General features: G+C 42.5%; 1 protein-coding gene across 13 annotated transcripts in view; it reads right to left on the bottom strand.

The window, feature by feature from the left end:
• DMD (dystrophin) overlaps nucleotides 1–25,943 on the bottom strand; it is a 1,873,751-nt gene that overhangs the window by 383,547 nt on the left and 1,464,261 nt on the right. For all 13 annotated transcript variants that reach the window (XM_075265063.1, XM_075265067.1, XM_075265060.1 and 10 more), the window contains 2 exons: nucleotides 14,779–14,899; nucleotides 9,589–9,857 (listed from right to left, as the gene is read on the bottom strand). In XM_075265063.1, the coding sequence (XP_075121164.1) occupies nucleotides 9,589–9,857; nucleotides 14,779–14,899 (390 nt within the window). The remainder of the gene's footprint in view (nucleotides 1–9,588; nucleotides 9,858–14,778; nucleotides 14,900–25,943) is intronic.

Genomic DNA, 25,943 nt, shown 5'->3' with positions numbered 1-25,943 from the left:
ATTCACCCAGGTTGTCAGTGCTGCACCAGCTCGTTCCCAGACAGCTCGGCCCGAAAAACACGTTACCTATATAGAGGATTTGGACAATGAAGACAACATGTTCTAAATCTAATGTCTGCACCTTCTCCAGAATTAAAATAAAGGCAGCGTTTAACTTTCAAATAGCACTGCACAAAGGAAGAGCTTATCAGCTTGTCTCATGACATGCTACTGAAAAGTTTCATTTGTGTATCTTAATGTAAATATATTTGTATAAGCTTTTTGGGTTTTAGGCACTGCCAAGTTATTTATTACCACCCGCTCCCTTATAATGATGATGACGCCAAAGTCACTGTGAATGTTCAGAGCTCACAGCTTTGGGTGACATTTGTCTTGCTCTCTGTCGGTACCAGCTGTCTTTTTGGATACCGTAAAGTTATGTTGACTTTATTAACAGCTATAGAAGCTTTAGCCAGGTTGTGACGGTGTGTAACCCTAACAACACTAAGTGGGATACACATTAATAGTCAGTCTATGTACGCTAAACGTATCACTGAAGTAATTTTTTTTCCCTCTCCCCTAATATAAGAAAGGAACAGACATTAGACCTAGACCGGGGTTCGAGGCTTGAAAAAATCCAGTATTATTTGTTCTTCATGATGTGAAATATGTGTTGAAAAGCAACCCAAGATGAAGTCAGCCATGTGTGCCAGTGTGTTACTTGGCATGCCTTTGCTAGCCCCAACTGTAAGGGTCACTCTCCATTTCCTCCATTTTCCACTCCCCTTCACACCATTTGTGGTGAAGCAATGGGATGCACTGAAGTGCACCCTCTAGCCTCGTGTGGGATAGGGACATCAGATGCCACTCCAACCCCCTCGTCTTCCTCCGCCAGCCAACGGTGCGAAGATGAGAGGAGTGTGCTCTGAATGTTTTCTGCCTAGCAGAGGCTAGTTCTCACTTACGAAAATGGCCCCACTTTGACCTGTATATCAGGCACAATGGTGTAGGTTTCAAAGAAACATGGCACCAACAAGTTGGAAAACGTGGGCCATGCGTGGACCGTGTTTGAGTCTGGCAAGCTCCAGATCTGCTACCAGGTTCCAGCCATTATCACAGGCGCAAAAATGCCAGGCCCCAGGTGTAGCAGGGAAAAAAAAATGCCATCTCAGCCAGGATGGCATCCCTGACCTCGGAGGCACTGTGCTGTCTGTCCCCCAAGCTGATCAGTTTCAGCACGGCCTACTGACATCTCCCCATGCCAGTGTTACAGTGTTTTCCGCTAGTAGCTGGGGTGGAGGTTGCAGCTTCGTAGGGTTTCAGTCTACTCCTGCCATGAATTTTGGCCTGGGAGAGGAGATAGGCCACCCCAGTTTGCACCCGGGGAACAGACTCCACCACATTCACCCTGCCTGTCATTAAAGATAAGCACTGCAGCATCCCTGACCACAGGCGCTTGTCCATGTGTCGGTGGTCAAGTGGACCTTGCAGCAAAGCGCAGAGCTCTGGGCCCGACTGATGTTATGGGACACATGCAGGCGCAAGGCAGAGACAGCACACCAAGAGAAGTAGTAACGGCTAGGCCCAGCATAGGGAGGTGCCCCAGCTGCCATCTGCTGACGGAAGGCCTGGGTCTCCAGAAGCATAAACAAACACCAACATCTCCAGGGCCAGCAGTTTATCGATGAGGCTGTTACAGGCTTGGGCATGGGGGTGGGTTGTATTGTACTTCTGCCTGCAATGAAAAGCTTGGGAAATGTGGAGTGGCTGGGAAGAGGCGCATGATGGTGCAGGCCAAAAGGGCGCATGAGGGTGAACTCCCCAATGTGTCAGAGATAGGTGTGTAGGTGTCCTTGCATCATATACTTGCACCATATTTGGCTTTGGAAGTTAATTTTGTGCCAAAAAGTGGTTAAGACAGCGATCCCTCAGCTACTCCCGTTACACTGTCTATTGAAGTTACCATCTGTGGAAGTGGACCACCATTTCTAAGATCCCAAAGGAAGCAGGCAAGAGATGTGCAGTTCAGAAAAAAAGATGAGAAAATAAGTTTAGGCTGTAGAGCACAGAGGGATCGGAGAGGACAGAGCTGGTGTCGGCCAGGTATTCCCACAACATGCGCCTATACTTGTCCCTCCTGGTGACACTAGGCCCCTGAGTGGCAGTAATTTGTCCAGGGGGGCCATTAACGTGTTCCAGACCTAGGAATAAGTCTTCCAACAGGGTAGAGTTTTGCATGCCTTTGCTTCTACCCACTGTTTTTGCTGCTTAGCTTCCCTCCACATCTACTCTGCTTTCACCCCTAAACATCACCCCAGTTTATGCCTTTGCTTCTACCCAGGTTTTTTGTTGATTTAGCTTCCCTCTACATCTACACTGCTTTAGCCCCTAGACATCACCCCTGTCCATGTGGGGTCGGTGGCCTCGTCATCCACCAACTCCTCTTCCAATTGCGCACTGCCCCCTTACTGCAAACCGCACATGACCACAGCTTGCCTTGATGGCAACTGTGTCTCATGATCCCCACTTAGGTCCAGACAAGTCGGTGGCGGGTCCAAAACCCCAAAATTGGAAGGAAATGGCAGATGCTGCAGTATTTCTAACACCTGTTCCTGGTGCTCGGGCCTGGTCTGTGTTGTACCCTGCACCCTGCTTAACGCATCTGCCATATCCGAAGTTGTGCTGAGCGCATGCTAATGTTTCGTGTCCAGTGCAATGGATGGGATGGGATTTCACATAAGTCTGCCACCCATGGCCACTCATGGTTGAGCAACTGAGGGAGTTGACTTTGACGAACCCAAGGGTTTTGGAGTTGGAACTACATCAAAGGTCTGTGCTGCTCACACACTCTGCTCAACACATGATATGTTTAGTGCCAGCAGTGTGGAGACGTCGCACAACAGCCGTTGTTCCAGCAGGTACAGGCGTTGTAGGAGTGCATAGAGGCTAGCAGCGGCAACTATACACTTTAAAAACTATCCGCACAAGCGCCACACTTTCACCAGTAGCTCAGGAACATTGGGGTACCTTTTTCAAAAGATTAGCAGCAATGAGTTAAAAACGTGGCCCAGGCATGGAATATGTTGCAGGCTGCCAAGCTACAGAGCCAATCCCAGGTTACGGCCATTATCACACATGACAACATGCCTGGGCCCAGGTGCAGTGGCAAAAACCACATTGCCGTCTCATCGAGGATGGCATGACTCACTTTGTAGGCAGTGTGCTGTCTGGCCCCCAAGCTGATGAGCTTCAGCACGGCCCGCTGACGTCTCCCCACACCAGTGTTGCAGCGTTTCCAGCTCGTAGCTGGGGTCAATTTAACAGCGGAGGAGGGTGGTGTTTCAGCCCTCCTCCCAGGAATGTTGTGTGGGGAGACAAGTCAGGCCACCACATTTTGCGACCCGGTCCACGCCTCAACTACATTCAACCACTGTGCCCAAATTGAAAGGTAGCGTCCCTGTCCGCATGCACTTGTCCATTCGTAACTGGTCACATGGAACTTTAGGGCTAAGCGCTGAATTTAGGGACCGCCTCATGTTTGGGGGAAAGTGCTGGTGTGGACGGCACAGTGCGGTGGCGCAGTAGACACTCTGCCCAAAAAGGGCAGAGTGTCCCCCAGCCGGGATTCCAACATCTCCTGGGCCAGATTTCTTGAGATGAGGCCGTTGAAGCCTTGGGCATGTGGGTGGGTTGCGCTGTACTTTAGCATGAAATGAAAGGCTTGGGAGATGGGGAGTTGCTGGGAAGAGGCGCATGATGGCGCGGGCAAAAGGAGAAATGGCAGGAAAAGGTGAGGATAAGGGTGAACTCCCCAAAGTGTCAGAGGCAGATGTGGAGGTGTCCTGGCTCCTGGTCTGGACTGCAGCGCCAGCCCTGTCAACAGTGGAAGAGGCAGTGGCCGCCAGGCCAAACGACGATTATCCTGCGCTTGCTCTCACCCACTGAGCCCAGGGCTTGCCTTCCAAATGATGGCACCCGCAAGAGGTGGTGAGATTCCTCTCCGCAGATCTCCAAACCATCTTGGACTTGCAAATTGCACTAAATTTGTCATGTAACTGACATGTATATGATGAGTCTATCCATTGTCTGTTCATTTTGGTGAAAGTCAGCCTGTCAGCTGACAGACAGCTGTGCTTGTCAGTGATGATGTCACCGGCTGCTTGTACCCCCAGTTTTTGCTGCTTAGCTTGCCTCCACATCCACACTGCTTTTGCCCCTACACATCACCCCTATCCATGCCTGTGCCTCTAGCCATAAGTCTGCCACCCATGGAAACTCATGGTGCAGAAAGTGAGGGAGCTGACTCTGAGGAACCCTTGGGTTTTGTAGCTGGTACTCCATCAAAGGTCTCTGCTGCTCACACACCCTGCTGAACATACGGTATCTAGGGTTAGAGCGTGTGGTGACCTCGCACAACAGTAGGTGCTTCAGGCAGATGTAGGCCTTGCTGGAGTGTATTGCGGCTAGCTCCAGGTACTGTAGACTTGGGAAAGTGGGTGTCCAAGTGCCGCACTTTCACCCTTAGCTCAGCTAATTTGGGGTATGTTTTTAAAAATCATTGCACCACTACATTGAACATGTGGGCCAGGCATGGAACGTGTTGGAGGCTGGCAAGCTCCAGAGCCCTCCAACAAGCTAAAAAACCTGGCCCCAGGGGCAGCGGGGATAAACAAATTGCCATCTCATCCAGGATGGCATCCCTGACCTCAGAGGCAGTGTGCTGTCCGTCTCCCAAGCTGATGAGCTTCAGCCCAGCCTGCTGACGTCTCCCCACACCAGTGTTGCAGCGTTTTCAGCTCGTAGCTGGGGTAAATCTAACAGCGGAGGAGGAGGAGGGTGGTGTTTCAGCCCTCCTCCCAGGAATGTTTTGTGGGGAAACAAGTCAGGAAAATTCTTGAAACGGGAGAGTTTTGCATCTTTGCCCTTGCTGCCTATGGACATCCCTTTGCCTCTAGCCACCATTTTCCCTGCTTTGCTTGCCTCCACATCCACACTGCTTTTGCCCCTAGACATCACCCCAGTCCATGCCTTAGCTTGTACCCCCAGTTTTTCCTGCTTAGCTTGCCTCCACATCCACACTGCTTTTGCCCCTAGACATCACCCCAGTCCATGCCTTAGCTTGTACCCCCAGTTTTTCCTGCTTAGCTTGCCTCCACATCCACACTGCTTTTGCCCCTAGACATCACCCCAGTCCATGCCTTAGCTTGTACCCCCAGTTTTTCCTGCTTAGCTTGCCTCCACATCCACACTGCTTTTGCCCCTAGACATCACCCCAGTCCATGCCTTAGCTTGTATCCCCAGTTTTTCCTGCTTAGCTTGCCTCCACATCCACACTGCTTTTGCCCCTAGACATCACCCCAGTCCATGCCTTAGCTTGTACCCCCAGTTTTTCCTGCTTAGCTTGCCTCCACATCCACACTGCTTTTGCCCCTAGACATCATCCCTATCCATGCCTCTTCCCCTAGCCATAACTCTGCCACCCCTGGAAACTCATGGTGCAGAAACTTTGGTTGCTGACTTTGAGGAACCCTTGGGTTTTGTAGATGGAACTCCATCAAAGGTCTGTGCAGCTCACACACCCTGCTCAAGATATGGTATTGTAGGGTTTCAGCGTGTGTGAATGACGGACAACAGCCTGTGTTTGGACAGATGTAGGCCTTGCTAGAGTGTTTTTAGGCTAGCAGCGACTCCTGTGCACTTGCAAAAGTGGGCGCACAAGCGCCGCATTTTCAACAGTAGCTTCGGTACATTTGGGTATGTTTTTAAAAAACTTTGCACCACTAGGTTAGACTTGGGCCAAACATGGAACGTGTTGGAGGCTGGCAAGCTCCAGAGCCGCTACCAGGTTCCAGCCATTATCACAGGCGTAAAAATGCCAGGCCCCAGGTGTAGCAGGGAAAAAAAAATGCCATCTCAGCCAGGATGGCATCCCTGACCTCGGAGGCACTGTGCTGTCTGTCCCCCAAGCTGATGAGCTTCAGCACCGCCTGCTGACGTCTCCCCACATCAGTGTTTTAGCGTTTGCCGCTAGTAGCTGTGGTGGAGGTTGCAGCGTCGTAGGGTTTCAGTCTACTCCTGCCATGAATTTTGGCCTGGGAGAGGAGATAGGCCACCCCAGTTTGCACCCGGGGAACAGACTCCACCACATTCACCCTGCCTGTCATTAAAGATAAGCACTGCAGCATACCTGACCACAGGCGCTTGTCCAAGTGTCGGTGGTCAAGTGGACCTTGCAGCAAAGCGCGGAACTAAGGGCCCACCTGATGTTGAGTGACACGTGCTGGTGCAAGGCGGGGACGCCACACCGGGAGAAGTTGAGACGGCTAGGGACGGCATAGTGAGGTGCCACAGTTGCCATCAGGTCCGGGAAGGCGGGAGTTTCAACAAGCCGGAACGCCAACCTCTCCTGGGCCAGCAGTTTAGCGATGTTGGCGTTCTAGGCTTGCGTGGGTGGGTGGTTAGCGGTGTATTTCTGCCGGCGCTCCAATGTCTGAGAGATGGTGGGTTGTTGTAAAGAAGCGCCTGATGGTGCCTTTGATGGTGCAGGAGAAGGAGATAAGACAGAAACAGGGGAGGATGAGGGAGAAGTCAACAAAGTGGCGGAGGCAGATGAAGTGATGTCCTGGCTCGTCCTCTGGAGTGCATCGCCAGCACTGTGAGCAGAGGCAGTGGCATGAACGGCGGGCGACGTTTGTCCTGCCGTTGCTGCCTGCCACTGATTCCATTGCTTGGATTCCAAATGACGGTGCATTGAAGTGGTGGACAGGTTGCTCTTCTCAGGGCCCCTACTCGATTTCGAGAGGCAAATTGTGTAGACGACACTATATCTGTCCTCGGCGCATTCCTTGAAAAAACTCTACACCTTCAAGAAACGTGCCCTCGATGGGGGAGTTTTTCTGGGCTGGGTACAAAAGGGAACATCTTCGGACATTCCGGGTCTGGCCTGGCTTCGGCAAAGCAGCTGACCTCTGCCTCTGGACATGTCTCTGCCTCTAGCTACCCTTTTTGGTGCTGCACCTGCCTCAACATCCACACTACTTTCCCAGCTTGACATCTGCCTTGTCCAGGTGGGGTCGGTGTCCTCGTCGTCCACCACCTCCTCTTCCAACTCCTGTCTCGCCTCCTCCTGCACAATGCGCATGTCAACTGGCTGCCCTGACAGCAACTGCGTCTCATCGTCGTCGATGAGGGTGGGTTGCTGGTCATCCGCCACCAAATCGACCGGAGATGGAATGGAGGAGACTCTAGTGTTTGAGCATCTGGACACAGATACTCGTCTGTTAGGTCCGTGGAATCGCGAAATGGAGGGGCAGGTTGCGGTACAGTCAAAGGAAGGGAGAACAGCTCTGGGGAGCAGGGACAGTTGGGGTTATTGTTCTGAGAAGATTGGGAATTTTGGGTGGAAGGAGGACAAGACTGTTGGGTAAGAGGAGGTAGAGGCTGACTGGCTGGTGGACAATGTGCTTTAAGCGTTATCCGACAGCCATTGCAAGACCTGTTCCTGGTTCTCGGGCCTACTAATCTTTGTACCATTCAGCCTAGTTAATGTGGAACTTTTGTGCAAAGCGCAGAACTTAGGGCCCGCCTGATGTTAAGGGACACACGCTGGTACAAGGCTCAACTCACCCTAAGTGCCAAAAACACTGCTGGTGCAAGGCTCTACTCATGCCAAGGGCCTCAATCTCTGCTGGTAGCTCAGCTTAAGGTCATGTAACTTTGTTTGGAAGGGCTCATGTTAAGGGCTAGAAAAGTGAATTTTGGAAGGTCTTACCACATCACACACACACACACACACACACACACACACACTCAAAATGACAGTTAAGGGTGAGGGCTTTTGGAATTCCCATTGCCTATTCCATTTGTGGTTGTCATGGGGAACGTGATTTAAAGGGGTGGTTGTTACTGTTTGTTGAGCTTAAATTGGGGTTTGTGTCCATCCATTTGGGGAGTAAAGAAGGTTTCCAGGTATTTTCCCACTTTGATAGAGGTTTTTTTGAATGTGGAAAGTGTGTAGTTGTTAGGCAGTGATGTTGGGGTAATAGAGGGTCTTTGGTGTGTTAGATGCCCCCAGACATGCTTCCCCTGCTGTCCCAGTGTCATTCCAGAGGTGTTGGCATCATTTCCTGGGGTGTCATAGTGGACTTGGTGACCCTCCAGACACGGATTTGGGTTTCCCCCTTAACGAGTATCTGTTCCCCATAGACTATAATGGGGTTCGAAACCCGTTCGAACACACGAACATTGAGCGGCTGTTCGAATCGAATTTCGAACCTCGAACATTTTAGTGTTCGCTCATCTCTACTTAACATGGTCCTTTATATGACAACCGCTGTCTAACATCAGTGTCCACCCAATTGTTAAATGCAGTTGCTGATTTTATAGCTATATGGTTTCTGGCAAGTTTACAACTGAGACTAATCAATTTCCTTTGCAGATTCGCAAGCATTGAGTGGAAAAATTAAATAAATAAAATAAAATCCACCCCCCCTCTGCTTTGTGCCCTATACTATTTGCAATTTGTGCTACAAGTATATTGTTCAGTATCTAGAAAATTCAGAAATGCGGGCAGAGAAAGCAATGGGAGCCTTTTTACATGTCAGGTATTATTAATAATAATTGAGACCAAGTAATCATTTTTGCACAAACATCTGAAAGTTGTTCTTTTTGATACTAGTTGATGGCAATACCTGAGGGTTTACTGTGTATTTGCCTGTTATATAGTTAAGCCAAATCTTGCAGTGCAGGATTTCTTTATTTAAACTCACCCGGGAAACATGAAAAAAACTGTAATCTTATCCCTTCGTAAATTGAAAATAGTACAAAACCGTTACAAGTCACATAGGAATGTGTTGCTTGTATTAAAAAGAAAAAAAACAAAAAAAATCACATTAGGAGAAGTTGTGAAGAATTGCCTAAAGCTGCAACAGTGATGTCCAGATGGGACATGGTCCACCAGTCCGTGAAAAAGCAGTATTGTCTGTTCTATGTAGACAATGGCCTTTACCATATACCATACAATCTTTTCATTCTGTATGCCTCTCCTTGGCATAATGTGCTTACTTACTGAAAATGCGCATGTGGTGCACAAACACATGACAGGCAATGAATTGGCAAAAAATACATACCCCTTTGTTTGTTGTATGATGTCTGTAGACCAATAATTCAGAAACAATGGCAAATTTGGCTATTTATGAATAATCGACCAAACTTATACACTATGATATACAGTATACCTAAAGAACACCATAGTTACTTATACATGACACAGGGATTCCCACTTTGGTGTTCTACAAATCCTCGAGTCATATACTGCCCAGCAGGCATAATGCACTGTACATAAGGCATCTGTAACTACCTTACAACCAATTTCTCAATCCCCTTACAGTATACATTATGCAGAATATCCCTGTAGAGTCTTAGACTTGTTTCCTATGAATAGCAGGTAATGTGCCTGCTGTTTAGGTTAGTGTTGCTACATCTATATAACCTGGATTCTTTTGAATGTAAATCAGACAATAGATGTTATAAATAAATTTTCTTTTTGCTACATCATATCCTGCAATAGAAATCCAATATTTATTGTAGTAAACCTTTCTCAGAACTGACCTTGATTTTTCCTATGTGATCTTGTAGCGAGTCAATCAGCAAATCTCCCACTGGCTGCCAGGACCCTTTCATGGCCTCTGCTTGACGTAGTTTATGGTCCAGTTCATCCATTGCATCCTGGAGCTCCTGAAGTCTTTCAAGTGCATCATCTAATTTTTTCTGCCACTCATCTGAACGCACGTTCAACTTGTCCCACTCCATTCTTACATCATCAACCTGCTTCTGTAGTATCCTGCTGACATTCTTGGACGGTTCTTCTACGTGATGTTCTGGAAAATGAAACATTTTTTTTTTACATGAAAAGTCATTTACATTTACCATTTTACAGTACATGTCCAACCATATAACTTCACCTAGTGAGTAACTAATTTAACACAGAATTCACACAGACTGTATCAAAAGGTATGCATAAAAAGGAGAAAAGATGAAAGGTTCCATATAACATGGGAGTGGAAGTAGCAGTTCTGATACTCTAAAAGGGAAGAATTTCTTTCCGGATGGTTAAAACGCAACTTAGATATTTTAGATATCTGGAAGCTACTTATGTAGTAATCTGTATTAAGTTCCTGAGAATGTTATTAGGTGGCCTATTGTGTCAGCGGCTGGAATTAGTACAAATCTTCCTACTTTCGGGGTCACACGGTGGCTCAGTGGTTAGCACTGCAGCGCTGGAGTCCTGGTGTTCAAATCCCACCAAGGGCAAAAAAACATCTGCAAGCAGTTTGTACGTTCTCCCCGTGTTTGCATGGATTTCCATCCCATATTCCAAAAAGACATACTGATAGGGAAAAATGTACATTGTGAGCTTTATGTGGGGCTCACAATCTACATAAAAAATAAAAAAAAAATCTTCCTACATTTATGATTCTATGGTTTCCCTCCACCTTCCAAAAATATTGGATATATGTTAATAAATCAGTTTGGCATCTTATGAAATTGTATCTATAAATAACAAGAATTGAGTGCAAAAAAACACTGCATTTTACATTACCTGCAAAGTGGATGTGATTCTGGCTGATACCATCCACACATTGCAGAAAAAAAATTGCAGAGGAAAAGTTGCAGCCTGTGAATTATAGATGCAGAAATGTTGGTGCTGGCTTTATGTATAATATGGAAAGAATGTCCGCAGAGAAAAACTTGAAAATGCAATAAAAAACGCTGCTGAAAAAAAAAGTCAGAAGGGTTTCTGACAGTCTGTCATGAACGTCCTTCTCCACAGAAGCGCCTTCCTTTTACTATTAGGGAAGATGCCACGTATTTAAATATAGCAGCCACTCAGGAGCTGAGCGTCCACCATAGCTTTAGGTTTCTGCTGGTATTCAGAGCCAATGACCCATTAGTATGACAGCGAGGAGCCTATTGAAGGCTCACAGGCTTGTCATTAGATGACTTAGTGCCTAGAGGAGCCTGTAGTGAGGATATAGCAATTACTCAATACATTGCAATACATTAGCATTGAAGTGTATTGAATTAGTGATCAGAAACCTTGGTTTAAGACCTGTAAAGGGCTAAATTTAAAAAAAAAAAAAAAAAAAAAAAAAAAATTATATATATTTATTTAAAAAAAAAAAATATGTAGAAATAAACAAAAATGCCTGGTCTATAAACTTATAAATAAAATTCCCATAAGGTGAACGCCATAGCAGAAAAAAATATATCAAAAGATCCGAACTGCCATATTTTTGTTGTTTTGCCATAAAAATATCATTAAAAAAAGGTAAAACAATAGACATTCCCCAAAATGGTATAAAGAAAAAGTACATCTGGCTGTGCTTCCTCCTGGTTAGAGACACTGTATTCTATTCTCTTATGAGATGTGGAGACTTCACACAGGCCTGGGAGGAGGACCTCCTGGTGTCGCTCTCGTCTGAGGACATTACTTCTATATTTAAACACTTTGTGTGTCCACCTGCGGGAGTCTACATACAAATTCACTGCAAGATTATATAAAAGGCATGCACAGATACACAAATACTCCTCTGATGTTCCTCCTATGTGTTGGTGCTGCTATAAAGCCACTGACTCATACCACCATATATGGGGGGGGGGGGGACGACTGTGAGTGAATCAGACCTTACTGGGCACAGGTCCAACAGGCTTTTGTCAGCAGCCAAGGCTCTCGTCCCTCTCAACTGTACTACAGAATCTCCGCTCCCATTATCTTAGGAAAATCGCCCAGATTGCTCGTCTGGAAGAGTTTTCTCCTCTAGACTTTCATTGCTGCACCCATATTCAGCACCATATGGGCACCCTGGTATTCCTTTACCAAAGACCCCAATTGGACCCACCTGTGGGTGCAACGTGTCTCACAAAATAAGTTGCTGTCACATGACCCTTGACTATACGTACCACTATACGTTCCACTGTCTACACCTCCATTGTGCTTTGTCTACTTGTTGATGACCCATTAGTTTCTTTTACGTATGTATAATATCATGTTTATAAGATTGTTTATTTTTAAAAAAAGTTAAAAAATGCACAAAAGATTAAATAGTAATGATTTAAGAACCATGGCTGTCTGAGGGGGGCAGGGGACTTTAGGAGTTTTTTCAGGCTAAATAGTTGATCTCAACTATAGGTGATCAAATAAAGATCAGTAGGGGGCAGCCATCTGAAGAACTGTAACACTTAGGTGGGCGCTGCAACTTGTTAAGTATTTAGCACACACAGCACTGTATCAGAGATCAGCCCATTCTCTTGAATGGGACTGAAATGCAATCAGATCAGGTGACATCACATGGCCTCTGAAGCAGTAGCAGAGTTTAGGGAGCATGCTGTCGCTTCAAACAACTGATCCATGGGGGTCCCAGGTGACCCCCATAGATCTTTAATTGATGACCCATTCTAAGGATAGGTTATTAATTAAAAAGCCTAAAAAATTCCTTTAATTTAGTTTCCGCTTCCTATAAATATTATAAAATGACTATAAAATGTATTGACCTTTAGATTCAGTCTTCAGCCATTAGTAAGTCAGCTGCTTCCATAAATGTCTTTTCTCCTCTATAATCACAAAATTCGGAGGACATTGAAAGATGCAATGTTTGAATGCGATTTTTTTTTTGTTCCTATCCATATGAAACCTGTTGATTAGCTGTAATTTTACATAAATAATATTATGCAGATATTTTGACCCCTGTGGAGACATTCTAGCCCTCTATTACGGAGCACTGGAAATGATCTTTCATTTTGTCAGCCGTGGACCACACACGGAAACAGCAGACTGGCATGTTGTTAATTATTGTTTGTGACATAATGGATACATAATGGATGGGTGGTAATCACCGTGTGAAGCAATTCATATTGCATGAAGTCACAAAGTTTCTGAACATATGCTAGAGAACGTTCTGAGATACTGGCATATTGCTGCTAAACACCTGCCAAAACTGGGTTGCACATTTACGTCTTTTTTTTTTCTGGAAATCATTGGTGTCAACAATTAATTACATCTTGTTGGCAGAACTATGTGAGTAGGCTTTACCATTTTTAGCCCGTACAAATCTATGATGGGGCGCTGAGAATGGCTTGACACTTTGCTGCCTGCTGTTTTATATGTAGTCTGAACCATATAAAACACGAGACAGATATAGAGACGTGGGTAGTAAGGATCTGCTTAGAGGTTTTTTCGTCTTCTTCTGTGAGGATATATTGGATTTAATGGATTGAACTCCATAGCAGTTACAGTTCGGAATGTGAAATGCGTTGAAAGATAAAAACTGAACATTAGTTGCTATGGGCAGCATAGATACTAGTTGACCAATGTAGAGAATTTTTAGTAGTTAGTTTTATTTATAGGCTTCCTTTAGTTTCACATAAAAGGCCATTTTATAGGTATCTTAGTCACAGTTCAATGGTAGTATCATGTTAATGTATGGATATATAAAATAAAGAAAATGAACTTGTGAGATTTTACTTTGTTTTAAGAGGTCATTGCTATTATTGCAGTTACTTCAGTGGAAATACTTGACTTGGGTTGCTAGAATAAGGGGGTGTTCACACTTGCGCCCGATTTCTGTCCTCAGCCCCGAGAAACTAGACAGGGGATGGAAACCCAGCAGTCAGCTTTAAAACCCATTTGGGGTTTTTAAAGATGACCACCAGTGTCCACCTGCAGCCTCTCCAAGGGGAAACAGTTTTTTTCGGACAGACCCAAAGTCAGACATGCAGGACTTTGTGTCCGGTTGAAAAAACGGTTACCCCGTGGAGAGGCAGCAGGCAGACACCGGAGGTCACCTTTAAAACCCATTCAAATGAATGGGTTTTAAAGCTGACCACTGGGTTTCCGTCCCCTGTCTAGTTTCTTGGGGCTGAGGATGGAAACCTGGCGGAATGGCACAGGGTGAACACCGGGCGCAAGGGTCTACACTCCCTAACACTACCTGACAACCTTACTGAAAAAACTGTATCTTGTTGCAGTATCTCTAAGAACCAGTCTATCATGTATGACTATTACAGGGGGTGCTCAGTATGGGGACACAGTTTGATCTATTTATTTTCAAGGAAGCCTTCCTACATGTATGTTTGTCTAAAACTGTTTGAAGTTGGGGTACATTAAGAACAGAGAGTTAGCACTGTGTATTATAGGGCACTCTGATATTGTATATTACACATTGCCAGCCAAGGTAGGAAAATCTGTTTTAAAACCATGGCTTTGTCTATATTTCTCTGCATGTCATGAAGATAATTTCTCATATTCAGACAATATTAGAAAATAGAGATTCTAATGGAAGACTTATTTTAACCTGAAAGGACGTTCACTAAACCTGAAAATGAAATATGTACTGCCTTTGAGGAAAAGATGGGCAATAAATTTTAGCTCAAGCTTTGTCTCACTAAATCTTTCACTCCACGTTACTGTGAAGCGGGAGACTGGGCATTTGTGGGGCAACCATTTGGAGCAGAGGTCACTGCTCTTATTCTTCATGCATTGCTCAGGGACACCAACCAGTTCATTTTAGGTCTTGACCAAAACAGACATTAAAATGATAAACACGCTGCTGGGAAAAACACGAGCTGACAGGCAGCAAGTTTAATTTAAGAGATGAGCTACATACTTATGTATGTACCTGCTGGTTTTTAAGCCTTCACTTTACATTTAAAGAGATGGAGGTTGTGAAAATTCATGAAATTCTAAGACATCATGATCCCTTCATCAATATGTCATTACAAGTCTGAGTTAAATTCAATTACCTCTTGGCTCATGGTACAGTTTCTCCAGTCCGTCAAAGGCATGATCTGCTAGAAATATACGCACAGTATCAAGTGCACTCATGATAACAGGTTCCTTGGATTTTACTTCCCTCTTGAAGGCCTTTGAAAAAGAAAAAAAAACAAACAAAATCATTTATTCCACAAGCTGAAAAAGATTTGTAGATGTACATTACCTTGTAAGTAACCACTAGATGTGCATGTGAGGAGCGTCCTACACAAGATCACTCAATGGGATTCATCACTGCAATGCAACAAATGAGCACCAAAACACTTCAGTCCCATTGACAGAGATATCCATGTGTGCACTGCATTTATCTAAGTACATATGGCCATAATCTTCTATAGCACTTGCACTGTGCATTACCGAGTGTAGTGGATACAATCTAAAATACGTGAGACATAGATTTATATATTGGATGATTTATTACGGTCCGGATGTGCTTCTCTGTGGCTCTATAGTCTCTGCTTCACATTCAGAGGCTGAAAAGCTATCCTACATACGTGCATTCACTGACAGCAGGCAGAGATCTTTGCAATGATGAAATCAAAGAATTAAATGAAACATTGCCTAGCTTTTCATTACACAGTTAATACTACCAGGTCCTCCGAGCACATTGGCATAGTGGATAGCACTGTTGCCCCTGCATGGCGTTTGTATGTTCTCCCCATTTTTGTGTAGGCTGTTATAGGCAATGTACAACTTTATAGACAAAACAGAACAAAAGGGAGGAATACTCAAAATAATTAGGGATAACATTTATATCTTTAATTAGAAAACATTAAAAGGTCATAGTAGAAGGATTGTTACCAACAGACAAAGAAATGGGATCCCGGACACACAGAGCATCCGAACATAGCAGGGTAAATGTTAACGTGAATTGGATATAGTCACCTGTACAATAAAGTATATCATAAAAAAGTAATAGTAATGTACATATAAAATGATATCCAGGTGAGTATATAAGTAGAAAATATATTGTATAACAATATATACAAGTCACAAAATTGTATACTGTCATATAACATAGGTGGTCAAATACACATGGTCATAAGTGCCTGTGCAGACAAGCACCTGTAATGGTAGTAAATAGTAATGACAATAAGAAGCGTTCCTCTAGTATAGGTAGATAGGATAAAGAGTAATGAAGCACACCTAGAAACCACAAGTATAGTCATAGTACGGCGTGAAGAAAGTCTAAGTAGCACTACTGGCAGACAGGAGAACACATACCCATGCCCATATCTAGGATGTCCTGTGGGACTGGACCCGTCCCCAATGTACAACTTTACTGTAAAACACCCCTGTGGGTGTTGGGGACGAGCACCTGTATGATATTCCACTACTCTACAACACTCCCTGTGTTTTTGGTAAGAAGTGCACATTACAAATGTTGGCCATTGTCATATCTGCAGTATCTCTACATTCACCAAATTTTCTCTCGGATGCAATGTCATACAGAATAAAAGGGATACAGTACTTGAAAAAACAAGTATTACTTACCCGTTAAATACCCTTTTTTTCCAACACCAACACTTTTGCCATTTGTTTACTTTGCTGCAGTGATGACATACATCCATGGGATCACAGCCAATCTGTGGTCTCAATGGTGATGTTTTCATGTATGGCACAAGACCACAATCAGTAATTGTCTGCAGCTATCGCATGGGTGGACAGCAAGCCATCATTACAGTAGAGTAAATATAGACTGGCAAGGACCATAAGGAATGGTAAAGATCTGCAGTAATCATGCACAGCCACTAAATAGCGTATGGCGCTGTGCTTCTGGCCAGTATACTGTGTAGCTAGTTCTAATGCATGGTAGGCCCTGTAATCAGCTGATCAGTGCAGGTGCCAGGAATCCTAAGGATAGGTCATTAATGGTAAATTCCCTAAGAAACCCTTTAGTGTATCTGTAAGCCTACAGAAATTGTCCGTTAGATGTTTGTGTCACTGCTTTTTCCTGCACTTTGGTTATTCTTTGACTGTGAAGCTACTTTTTGTTCTTTTTTTCTTTCTCAAACACTAAAATATATCACAATTTATTAAGAAAAATGCAGGCAAAGCAAATGTAAGGAAAGGGGTGATTAAAATTTATTGTATGCATTGCAATTTTGTCTCTCATTTTCTGTGTACAGCTGCTGAGGAAGGATGAACCTTGCTAACTTCTGGCATAAAAATATCTTTGAAGTGCAATCAAATCCATAGACGGAGTGGTCATACGTTTAATATATTATGCAGAATATTTCGCTGAGTCTATTTTTCTACTAACACGAGAAACATCAGAGTTTTATATTATCTAAATTACAGAGGAAAGGTAAGTTACAAGAGGAAAAAATGTCTCTGTTATTGAGTATGACCATGATTATGGGGTCAAACAGTATGTGGAACGTAGGGCTATGTAGCTGTTGCCTGTAGCTACAAACTTGCATTTGAAATACATGAAGAATGAATCACTTTGGTTCACTTGAAGGCTACTAAAAATTACCACTTTCTCAAATTATTATTGTCTTCATCCCCTTATTCTCTATGGAGCACAGATCCTTTCATCTTTAAATGTCCCATGCTGCTTCCTCACTTAAGGTGGCCAGTCACATTATATTAATGGGAGTTGAACCTGTCGATATCAGAGGGACTAGACATCCATTTACTATGTATGACTATGAGTCTCAAGTTTTCGGATTTGGGAGTATCTAGATAACAGGCGCTGATCAAGGCGCTGTTCTATGCCTTACCAGGGCTCAGCCGCTGGGAGCAGTCTGTAGAGAGATAGAAACAATAGAGAGTATAGGGGCTTAAAGTCATCAGCTGACCATTAGAATTGGATAAGAGAGATATATTCATCAGTATTTGCCAAATGGAGAAACATAGATAAAGCAATGTATTCGGTAAAAAAAACTTCAATCATGGACTACCCATGGCTAAGACATGACATAGCGGGCCACAGCAAAAAATGCACTGTGGGAATAACCATGGCAGAAATGTATTGCAAAAGCAGAGCTTTTCACAGAAAGGCCACAGAGATTTCCTCTGTGGATTTTCTGCCTCCATTATACCTATACAGAAACTGACAGTTATAATTCACATGCTGCGATTTGCAAAAACACGAGCGTCTTTAAAATCACAGTATTTCCGCTGCGGAATATTTTCTGCAATGTGTGGATGGGGTTAGCCAGAATCCCTTCCACTTAGCAGTTAATGTAAAACACAGCGGCCAAGTTGCTTCATTCACACTACATGGGGGCCCCGGCATCTAGTGGATTTAAACTTGAGTTATTCTTATGTTGGTATAGGCTTGAGAAAGGGGGGACATGTTGCATGTCACTTTTATTCATAGTGTTTGTTTTTTGTACTATTAATAAAGTGGTTTATAGTTTTCTACAGTAGCGCCCCTGTATACTTTTTTTTTATTTACCTTCGTCTCGACACAATAGTCACGTGACACAAATTCTGTAAATGGGACTTTGTAAGATCTAAAGATTGTGTAGGAAGCAGTTATATGCTGCAACGTTAAGTAGCTTAATATCAATAATATATAGGAATGCTGAGGAGTTCCATCTCTATAGTGAAGTCACTGAAACAAATACATTCTGTATAAACATATCGGTCTGCTTGCCATTATTAGGACCCTGATGCATATATTATAGTGCAGGGCAGAGGTCCTTAACATTTTGATACTCAAAAATAAATTTTAAACACAACTGGTTGTTGTAAACCGCAATAAATATTAAAAGCCTATCCAAACCTATTAAATATTGATGTCTGAGTGATACAGCTGTCAGACTTGGTTTTCATGATATTCTTGCTACCACAATTGTGTGATAATGCACTTTTCTCCCCAATAAAAGGACGAAACCTGACAGACCCATTATAAGACCTTGTTAATTCTGGCATCCTGGCTTTTGCTGCAAATGGAAGACACAACAATGTGTCAGAGCTATCATACAAAAAAAAAATCTAATGATAACTAATGTATCCCTGAGGTCGGTCAGAGATGTGTTGAGGTTTCCATCATTTTGTCAAAACATTGATGCATGCTGGCATCAAAAGTGACAGAGCCATTGAGTGAAAAGTCCAATGTAGATGTGAATAGAACCAAAGTTAATCCTGAAGTACTTGTTGCAATATGGTTACATAATTTCACTCATGGCTCAAGCAAAAATGGAAGTCATAATGGTAGAATGAACAAAGTCTAAGCAGCTGAGCATCCATGTGTTCTCAGTAGCAAGAATGGAGTATCCTGCTTCAAAACACCTCTCCATGAAGAATGAAAGGATTGGACATGTTGAAATCTAATATGTTTGTCCTTTCTTTTCCATGAGATTTTCCACTGGGGGAGAAAAGGGAGGCCTCCATACCTACTGTATGGTAAGGCAGTCCCACCAAAATCAGTGGGCTTAGTTGACATTTAGCTTACATATATGGCATTTTTTTTCTAGTGTTGGCTGCCAGTGCCTGGTGCCATGTTCTAGGACGCAACCATGGCAGTAGTGCGTAATATTATTTGTAGCTGCTAACTGTAGGGGCATGTGAGTCAGATATGGCTCTCAGACCATTGGTTTAAAGTATTAGTAAGATAGTGATAACCTTAGAAAATTTCTATTAAAGCTACATATTAAATAATCAACTCTTATTATAAAAAATATATCCATTTCTCCAATTATTTTCAATACTTGGATTTAATATTAAATTCCATAATCCTATAAAGTTGGCGATCACTTGGAATCAAAATTTTCTTTTGCATTTCAAATTAAAAAGATCAGTATTAGGAAAGAATTGAGAAGATTCAATAATCTATGCAGAGGGAAGTGATGAAAGTAAGAGAAAGCTACATTTTAATTGTGCCACCCTTGAACAAAAGATATTATTTCACTGGGGATTCATTAGCTTCCTCACTGTGCCTGAAATGAGTATTTTGTATCTTTAGTATAAGAGTCTGAGTAGCTGGCATTTAACTCCAAAAATGAATTTTTTAGACATTTTCTATCTCCCAGGAAATAAAATGAATTTATCAAACGAGCTCTGACAAAACCATGCCAAGGGGAGGCAGACCAACATTGATAACAGAATTAGCCTAAATGAATGTCTAATTTACAGCTAACGATTCTAAGCTAATTTTATTGAATTCTTGAACTTCTCCCACAGTTTGCAGGCCCTGCTGAGAAAATCGAACATGCATAATATATGAGCTGACAAATGAACAAGTAAACTACTTTATTTAAGTCTTTCTATTTGTCATATGTACTGGAGCAATAATGGCATTCTGTCCAGTGCTTTAATAATGTATATTGAGTAGGTCTTTTAGTACGGCAAACTAGCTCTTTATCATTGTTTTCACACAGCGGATCTTTCTAAATGAAGTACTTCACAATAGTGGAAAAGCGGCGTTAATTGTGTAAGTATTAAATGAATAAAATCTGGAGCATAAATGACAGAACTCTGAGCAACTTTATAATTATGTCTACTTTCCAGCAAAATTATTAGGATTACGTTAAAAGGTTGTTTTCTCCTTTATATAGTAATTCATTGCTGCTTTGCTTTTCAAGTGGCCACTAGAGATTAGGTATCATGTACCATCCATTAACTAGATATAACCCTTGTATTGTAAGCGTTACCTAACTGATTCCAGTATAGTAACATAGTGTAAGCCAGGAAGGTAAGCCATTCATACCAAACTGTTCATCCAGGTTAAGGATGAGTTTGATTTTGCATCATTTATGGCTGCCTTCACACGGAGTAACGCCGGGCTTGTAAAAATCCTTATTCACAGCCGTACACGCGAGCGCTGCGGAAGGCTCCCGTACACTTCCCATTCACTTCAATGGGAGCGCTCATAACGGCTTTACGAGCGCTCCCATTGAAGTGAATGGGAAGTGTTCGGGAGCCTTCAGCAGCGCTCGTGTGTACGGCTGTGAATGAGGATTTTTACAAGCCCGGCATTACTCCGTGTGAAGGCAGCCTAAAAGTTATATTAATGGCCAAGAATAGTAGACATAATAAAGTAAGTAAAACATAGGGCTAAAGGGTTGTTAGCCTCAATTTTCATAATGCCCTATTTTTTCCGGACATCCACACAATGATTAGGCTAATTGTCATTCAGTGGGGCGCATCTCCCATCTTCTGTCTGATGTGACAGACCACTTGTTTTTTCCACTGCAAAACCAGAAGCAGAAGACTTCTGATGCATGTGAATGGGGTTGTCAATAGGAATTCACACCCTATACCAGCTTGTACATGGATATTGGTGTTACATATATGCTAAAAATGCTTGAAACTTTCATCAAATAAGCATAACCTTCAGTGGAGATTCACAGTATTAAGGTAACCTGTGCCCCATTAGCACTGGATGTTCATGATTTACTCTTAATATGAAATTTTGCTTTTGGCCATTATAACACATTGATAAAAGTGACTATGGGGTCTACTCAATTAGATTCTTGAGATATAACATAATTTTCTTTTAAGTTGGTTATCCTGCTTTGTTATTAGTTCTTGATGATGGTTTGTATACCTGCAGTATCTCTGCTCAGGTAACCTAATGACAACACTTCTAGTATGTAGCATAGCATCTATATCCCTATTGTAAGTGCCCCAATAGTGGCAACCATGTATGTACAGCAAATGGATTAGAATTTAGTATGATTTTAATCCAATTAATAAGTCCAGTATACCAGTCAGCGCAGTCATAGCAACTGCTACAGGGCCTGAAGCCGGGGTAGCTGGACCACCTCCTACACTCATCCCTGCCTGAACTAGTCAATATCATGAGGTAGGACCTTTCTCCGAAATATTAGGATGTACTAAGGAAAAGGAATTCGTGCAGATCAGCCCTGGCAAAAGCTGTTAGAGTACGGAGTCTGTACTCTCAGACACAATGGGGGAGATTTGTTTAAAACCAGTCCTCATATCTCTATCTTAGTTTCTAGATGTGTAAAGCTGATCGTGACATACCCCAAAAGACTTGCAGCTGTAATTGCAGCAAAAGGTGGCTCTACAAAGTATTGACATAAGGGGGGCTGAATACTTTTGCATGTCACACTTTTCAGATTTCTATTTGACTAAAATTTTGAAAACCGTGTATCATTTTCATTTTACTATTATCTGCTACTTTGTGTTGGTCTATCACTTAAAATCTCAAGAACGTACATTTAAGTTTATGGTTGTAAGGTGACAAAATGTGAAGAAGTTGAAGGGGTATGAATACTTTTGCAAGTGTGTCTCTCTCTCTCTCTCTCTCTCTCTCTCTCTCTCTCTCTCTCTATATATATATATATATATATAAAGGATACAGGATGAGGTGTGACAGTCAAAAATTTACTAAGGGGTCAACCTTTAACCTCTGGTCATAGGGACATTGCAGCAGAGTAACTTCAAACACTCATGCCACTGTAAAGAGATGATGTTAATAACAGCATATCTGAAGGAACACTACATGAGCTTTGATGTAGAACTTCTGGTAGATTTTGGAAGAGACATGGAATGCTATAGGAAAGTGCAGGGTTCATTAAAGAAAAAAATATTCTGTATACCTTCAACCTACATTTTTTCTGTCACAAAATGTTGCATTCTTGAACAGCATTACTTCTGACATAAAAAAAGTTTTGCTATAATCTATGAATTTATGTGATCTTTTGCTTCTATACTGTCAGATATTACAGAAAGTCAGGGTTGGGGGATATCGTCACTCCATAGGGAGAGACCATCAATTAGGTGTGTGGAGTCTTATTAAGCCATTAGCGCTCCACTGTGCAAAGGAACATGGGAAGAATATGCAAATCTGTCTTCCATGATGTAATTAGGAAGTCAGTGCACACCAATAGAGGGCGCTCACTGAGGATGTGCTGAGAGATTACCTGGTAAAATCCCAACATCATTGCAAACAAAGGCCCCTAAGAAGGTTGGCATGATGTTAAAGGGAGCGCTCTCTATTGGGCTGCATGACTGAGGCTCTGTCTTCCTAATTACATCATGGAAGACAGATTTGCATATTCTTCCCATATACAGAAAGTCAGTAATTTATTTATAGAAACATGAAATACTCCTTAAACAATATGTGTTAGAAAACGGCTATCTCCACGTATGTTATAGACCATTGACCATACATCTCATCACTGGGCATGAACATTTCCATATACATGTGAGAAAGCAGCAATTAGAAGCCAAGAGCGCTCTAATGCTATAAGGCTTAGATGTGTTGACTGTTCAGATGCTTCTCATCTAACTGGGAGCATTTCTAATTACTCCGTGGACTTGCTGGAGGCTTCAGGGCAGCCAAACGGTGGGAGCTGTGTGTTACTGTGTTCTGCAGTTTATTTGCTACACTCCAGATCTGCCTAAGGCAAAATGATTCAGAGAGATCGCTATCCTATCTGCAGGGAGCCAGCAGATCAGCAAAACAGCATGAAAATGATGCCTCTCCCATATATTATATCAGTATAATTCATCATTTTCTTTTAACCTCCTTCAGCTCTCTCACCAACTCTTCATATTCCTTCATAGATTTAGTCCAAGCCTTAAGTAATTCAAACCACAACGCCAATGATCTTTTCAGAAATAAAAATGTAAATATAAATATTGATTTCTTTATATCATAACCAGTATATTAATCATACTGACGTGACAAAGTTTAATTCATAATTTTAATATTTCTTTCAAAACTGTATTCTATTAACAACTATATGTGCAGCTCATTGCAATGAAGTGGAATGTCTGTTTAATATTTATTTAATATACTGGTTTCTTACCTAACACCAAAGGCATACTGATAAGGAATTTAGATCATGAACCCTATTTGGGACAGTGCTGAAAATATCTGTAGAATTTTATGGTGCTATATATGAGTGAGGGCGGGTTCACACCTGCACCCGATCTCCGCTTTGCAGGTTTCCGTCTTCTGCTCGAGAAACTGAACAGGAGACGGAAACCAGCAGTCAGTTTTCAAACCCATTCATTTGAATGAGCGCCCGTGAACGTCTTCTGGTTTCCATGGCAAAACCGGTTTTTTTTTTTTCACCAGATACAAAGTCGGAAATGCAGGACTTTATGTCCGGTTAAAAAAAAAAAATGGTTTTGCCACGGAGACCAGAAGACGCTCATGGGCACTCAATGACTGCCGGGTTTCCATCTCCTGTCAGGGTTTCTAGGGCAAAAGACGGAAACCCACAAAGCGGAGACTGGGCACAGGTGTGAACCCGCCCTGAGTATGCAAAATAATAACAGTATTTATTCATGATCTGTGAATAATGTACAAATACAGGGCATATACAGAAAGTAAAATACATATAATACAATGAAAGGTGTTATTAATACAGTAGGCTTACAATGGCATACAAAGTGTAGAGAGGATGTTGTTCTCAATATTCTATATATAGTTCTGTATCCAACAATATTCATTATTCTACAATAACTGAACCGCCAATGACCACATCCAGCAAAAACAGTCCTCAATTTATGGTGTCATCCCATCCCAATCTTAATTTCTCAGGAGGATTCATCATCTCATATTAAAACACCAAGCTGTATAACTAGTAGGTGTAGTAGGTGTATATGTACCAGTCTGTTAGATATGTATCCTCTAACTCAGGGGTGGGCAATTAATTTTCCCATGGGAAATTGAAAAGGTTCTAGAGGGCTATGCGTGCTGTGACAAATTTAACTCCACCCACTTCTACATTGACCCTGCCCATTCTCATCCACTTTTCCATGTCTCCCACAAAGTATAATGCTCCTACAGTCACCCTAACATTATATGCGCCCACATTATAATGTGCCTCTCCAAATATCCCACAGTATTACATCCCTCTCCTCATGCACCAGTTTCAACTGGCAGAAACTAGAGGGGGACATTAAACTGGGGTAGTTGGAGGGAGACATTAAACTAGAGGCAACTAGAGGCAGATATTTCCCCCTCCAGCTACCCCCCCACAGTTTAATGTTCTCCTTCAGTTGACCCCAGTTTAATGTCCCTCCATCAGTCTTCAGTTTAACTGCCCCCTGTTCCCTCCTCTTGCTCACACATACTGTCTCTTCACTCATCCTTATCTTCCATCAGTCTCCATGCCCGGCAGCTTGCTCTTTCTGTGTAATACAACCACACTGTCCCATGTGGCTCCGTCCACTAAAGAGTCTTATCATATCCTAGTGAGCTAAAGGACCTTTAATGACGTCACCAAAGGTCTTTTAGCCGACTTGCCATTTAGTATCTACCTTTATCCTACACCCTATGCGGGCCGGTCAGAGACAGTTAGAGGGCTGGATGTGGTCCGCGGGGCATACAATGCCCAGGTTTGCTCTAACTTGTCCATTTGAGGACTCCATAATGTGGGATGAACCACCACTAGGATAGAAGATACTCAAAACTTTATTCTTAGAAATAGGAAGTGATTATGACATCAAAGTGGTAGTGTATTCTATAGACCACAATTATTTTCATTGGGATAATGCATTTTATCTTGATAACAGTTACATAAACAAGATTTCCAGACCCCAGCCACTTATACATGAATGTCCTACAATGGGACTCCTAGAATCCCTCTCCTTTGAAGAATAATCTCCACATTGCTTATAATATGAACCCTCTTTACCACCAATCTCACAATAAAATGTAGCATTCATGTGATTTCATGTATGTCATACGTTTTTCATGTTCTAATGTGCTTTCTGTAACAATGTGGCTGAAGACTTCACATTTAACACTTTAGAATTTTAGTTTCATGTCTATTGTCTACTTGGTTGTTTTTTATGTTAGTCATTTCCATACTCTTCCTGTACATCTTAAGTTTCTTCATGTTTGTCCCATTTGTCTTGTCATTGTTTTATACATGAGTACTCTGCAGTTGCCTCAGCGTTTCGACAGCACGTATCCAGTTCTACAGACTAACATTATTTATGGTTATTTGTGGTTTCTAAACAAGACAGAAATGTAATTGTAAAATTTTGGATTTAATTACCGCAAACATAATAACTAGTATATAGTCGTCTGCTCATTGTTTAATTTTTTCCATTTACAACTCAAAATTGTTTTGATCTTTCAGCTGCAAACCTGAGGTTAGGCTGTCATTTTCTAAAAGGGCTCAGACATCCGTTTTTCACATTATGTTCCTATCTCTGCAGAATTACATTTTTTTCTTTATTAAAACCACTCGGC

Source organism: Leptodactylus fuscus, chromosome 2 (assembly GCF_031893055.1).
Source record: "Leptodactylus fuscus isolate aLepFus1 chromosome 2, aLepFus1.hap2, whole genome shotgun sequence".
Lineage (NCBI taxonomy): Eukaryota > Metazoa > Chordata > Amphibia > Anura > Leptodactylidae > Leptodactylus > Leptodactylus fuscus.
This window is presented reverse-complemented; position numbering and strand designations above follow the sequence as displayed.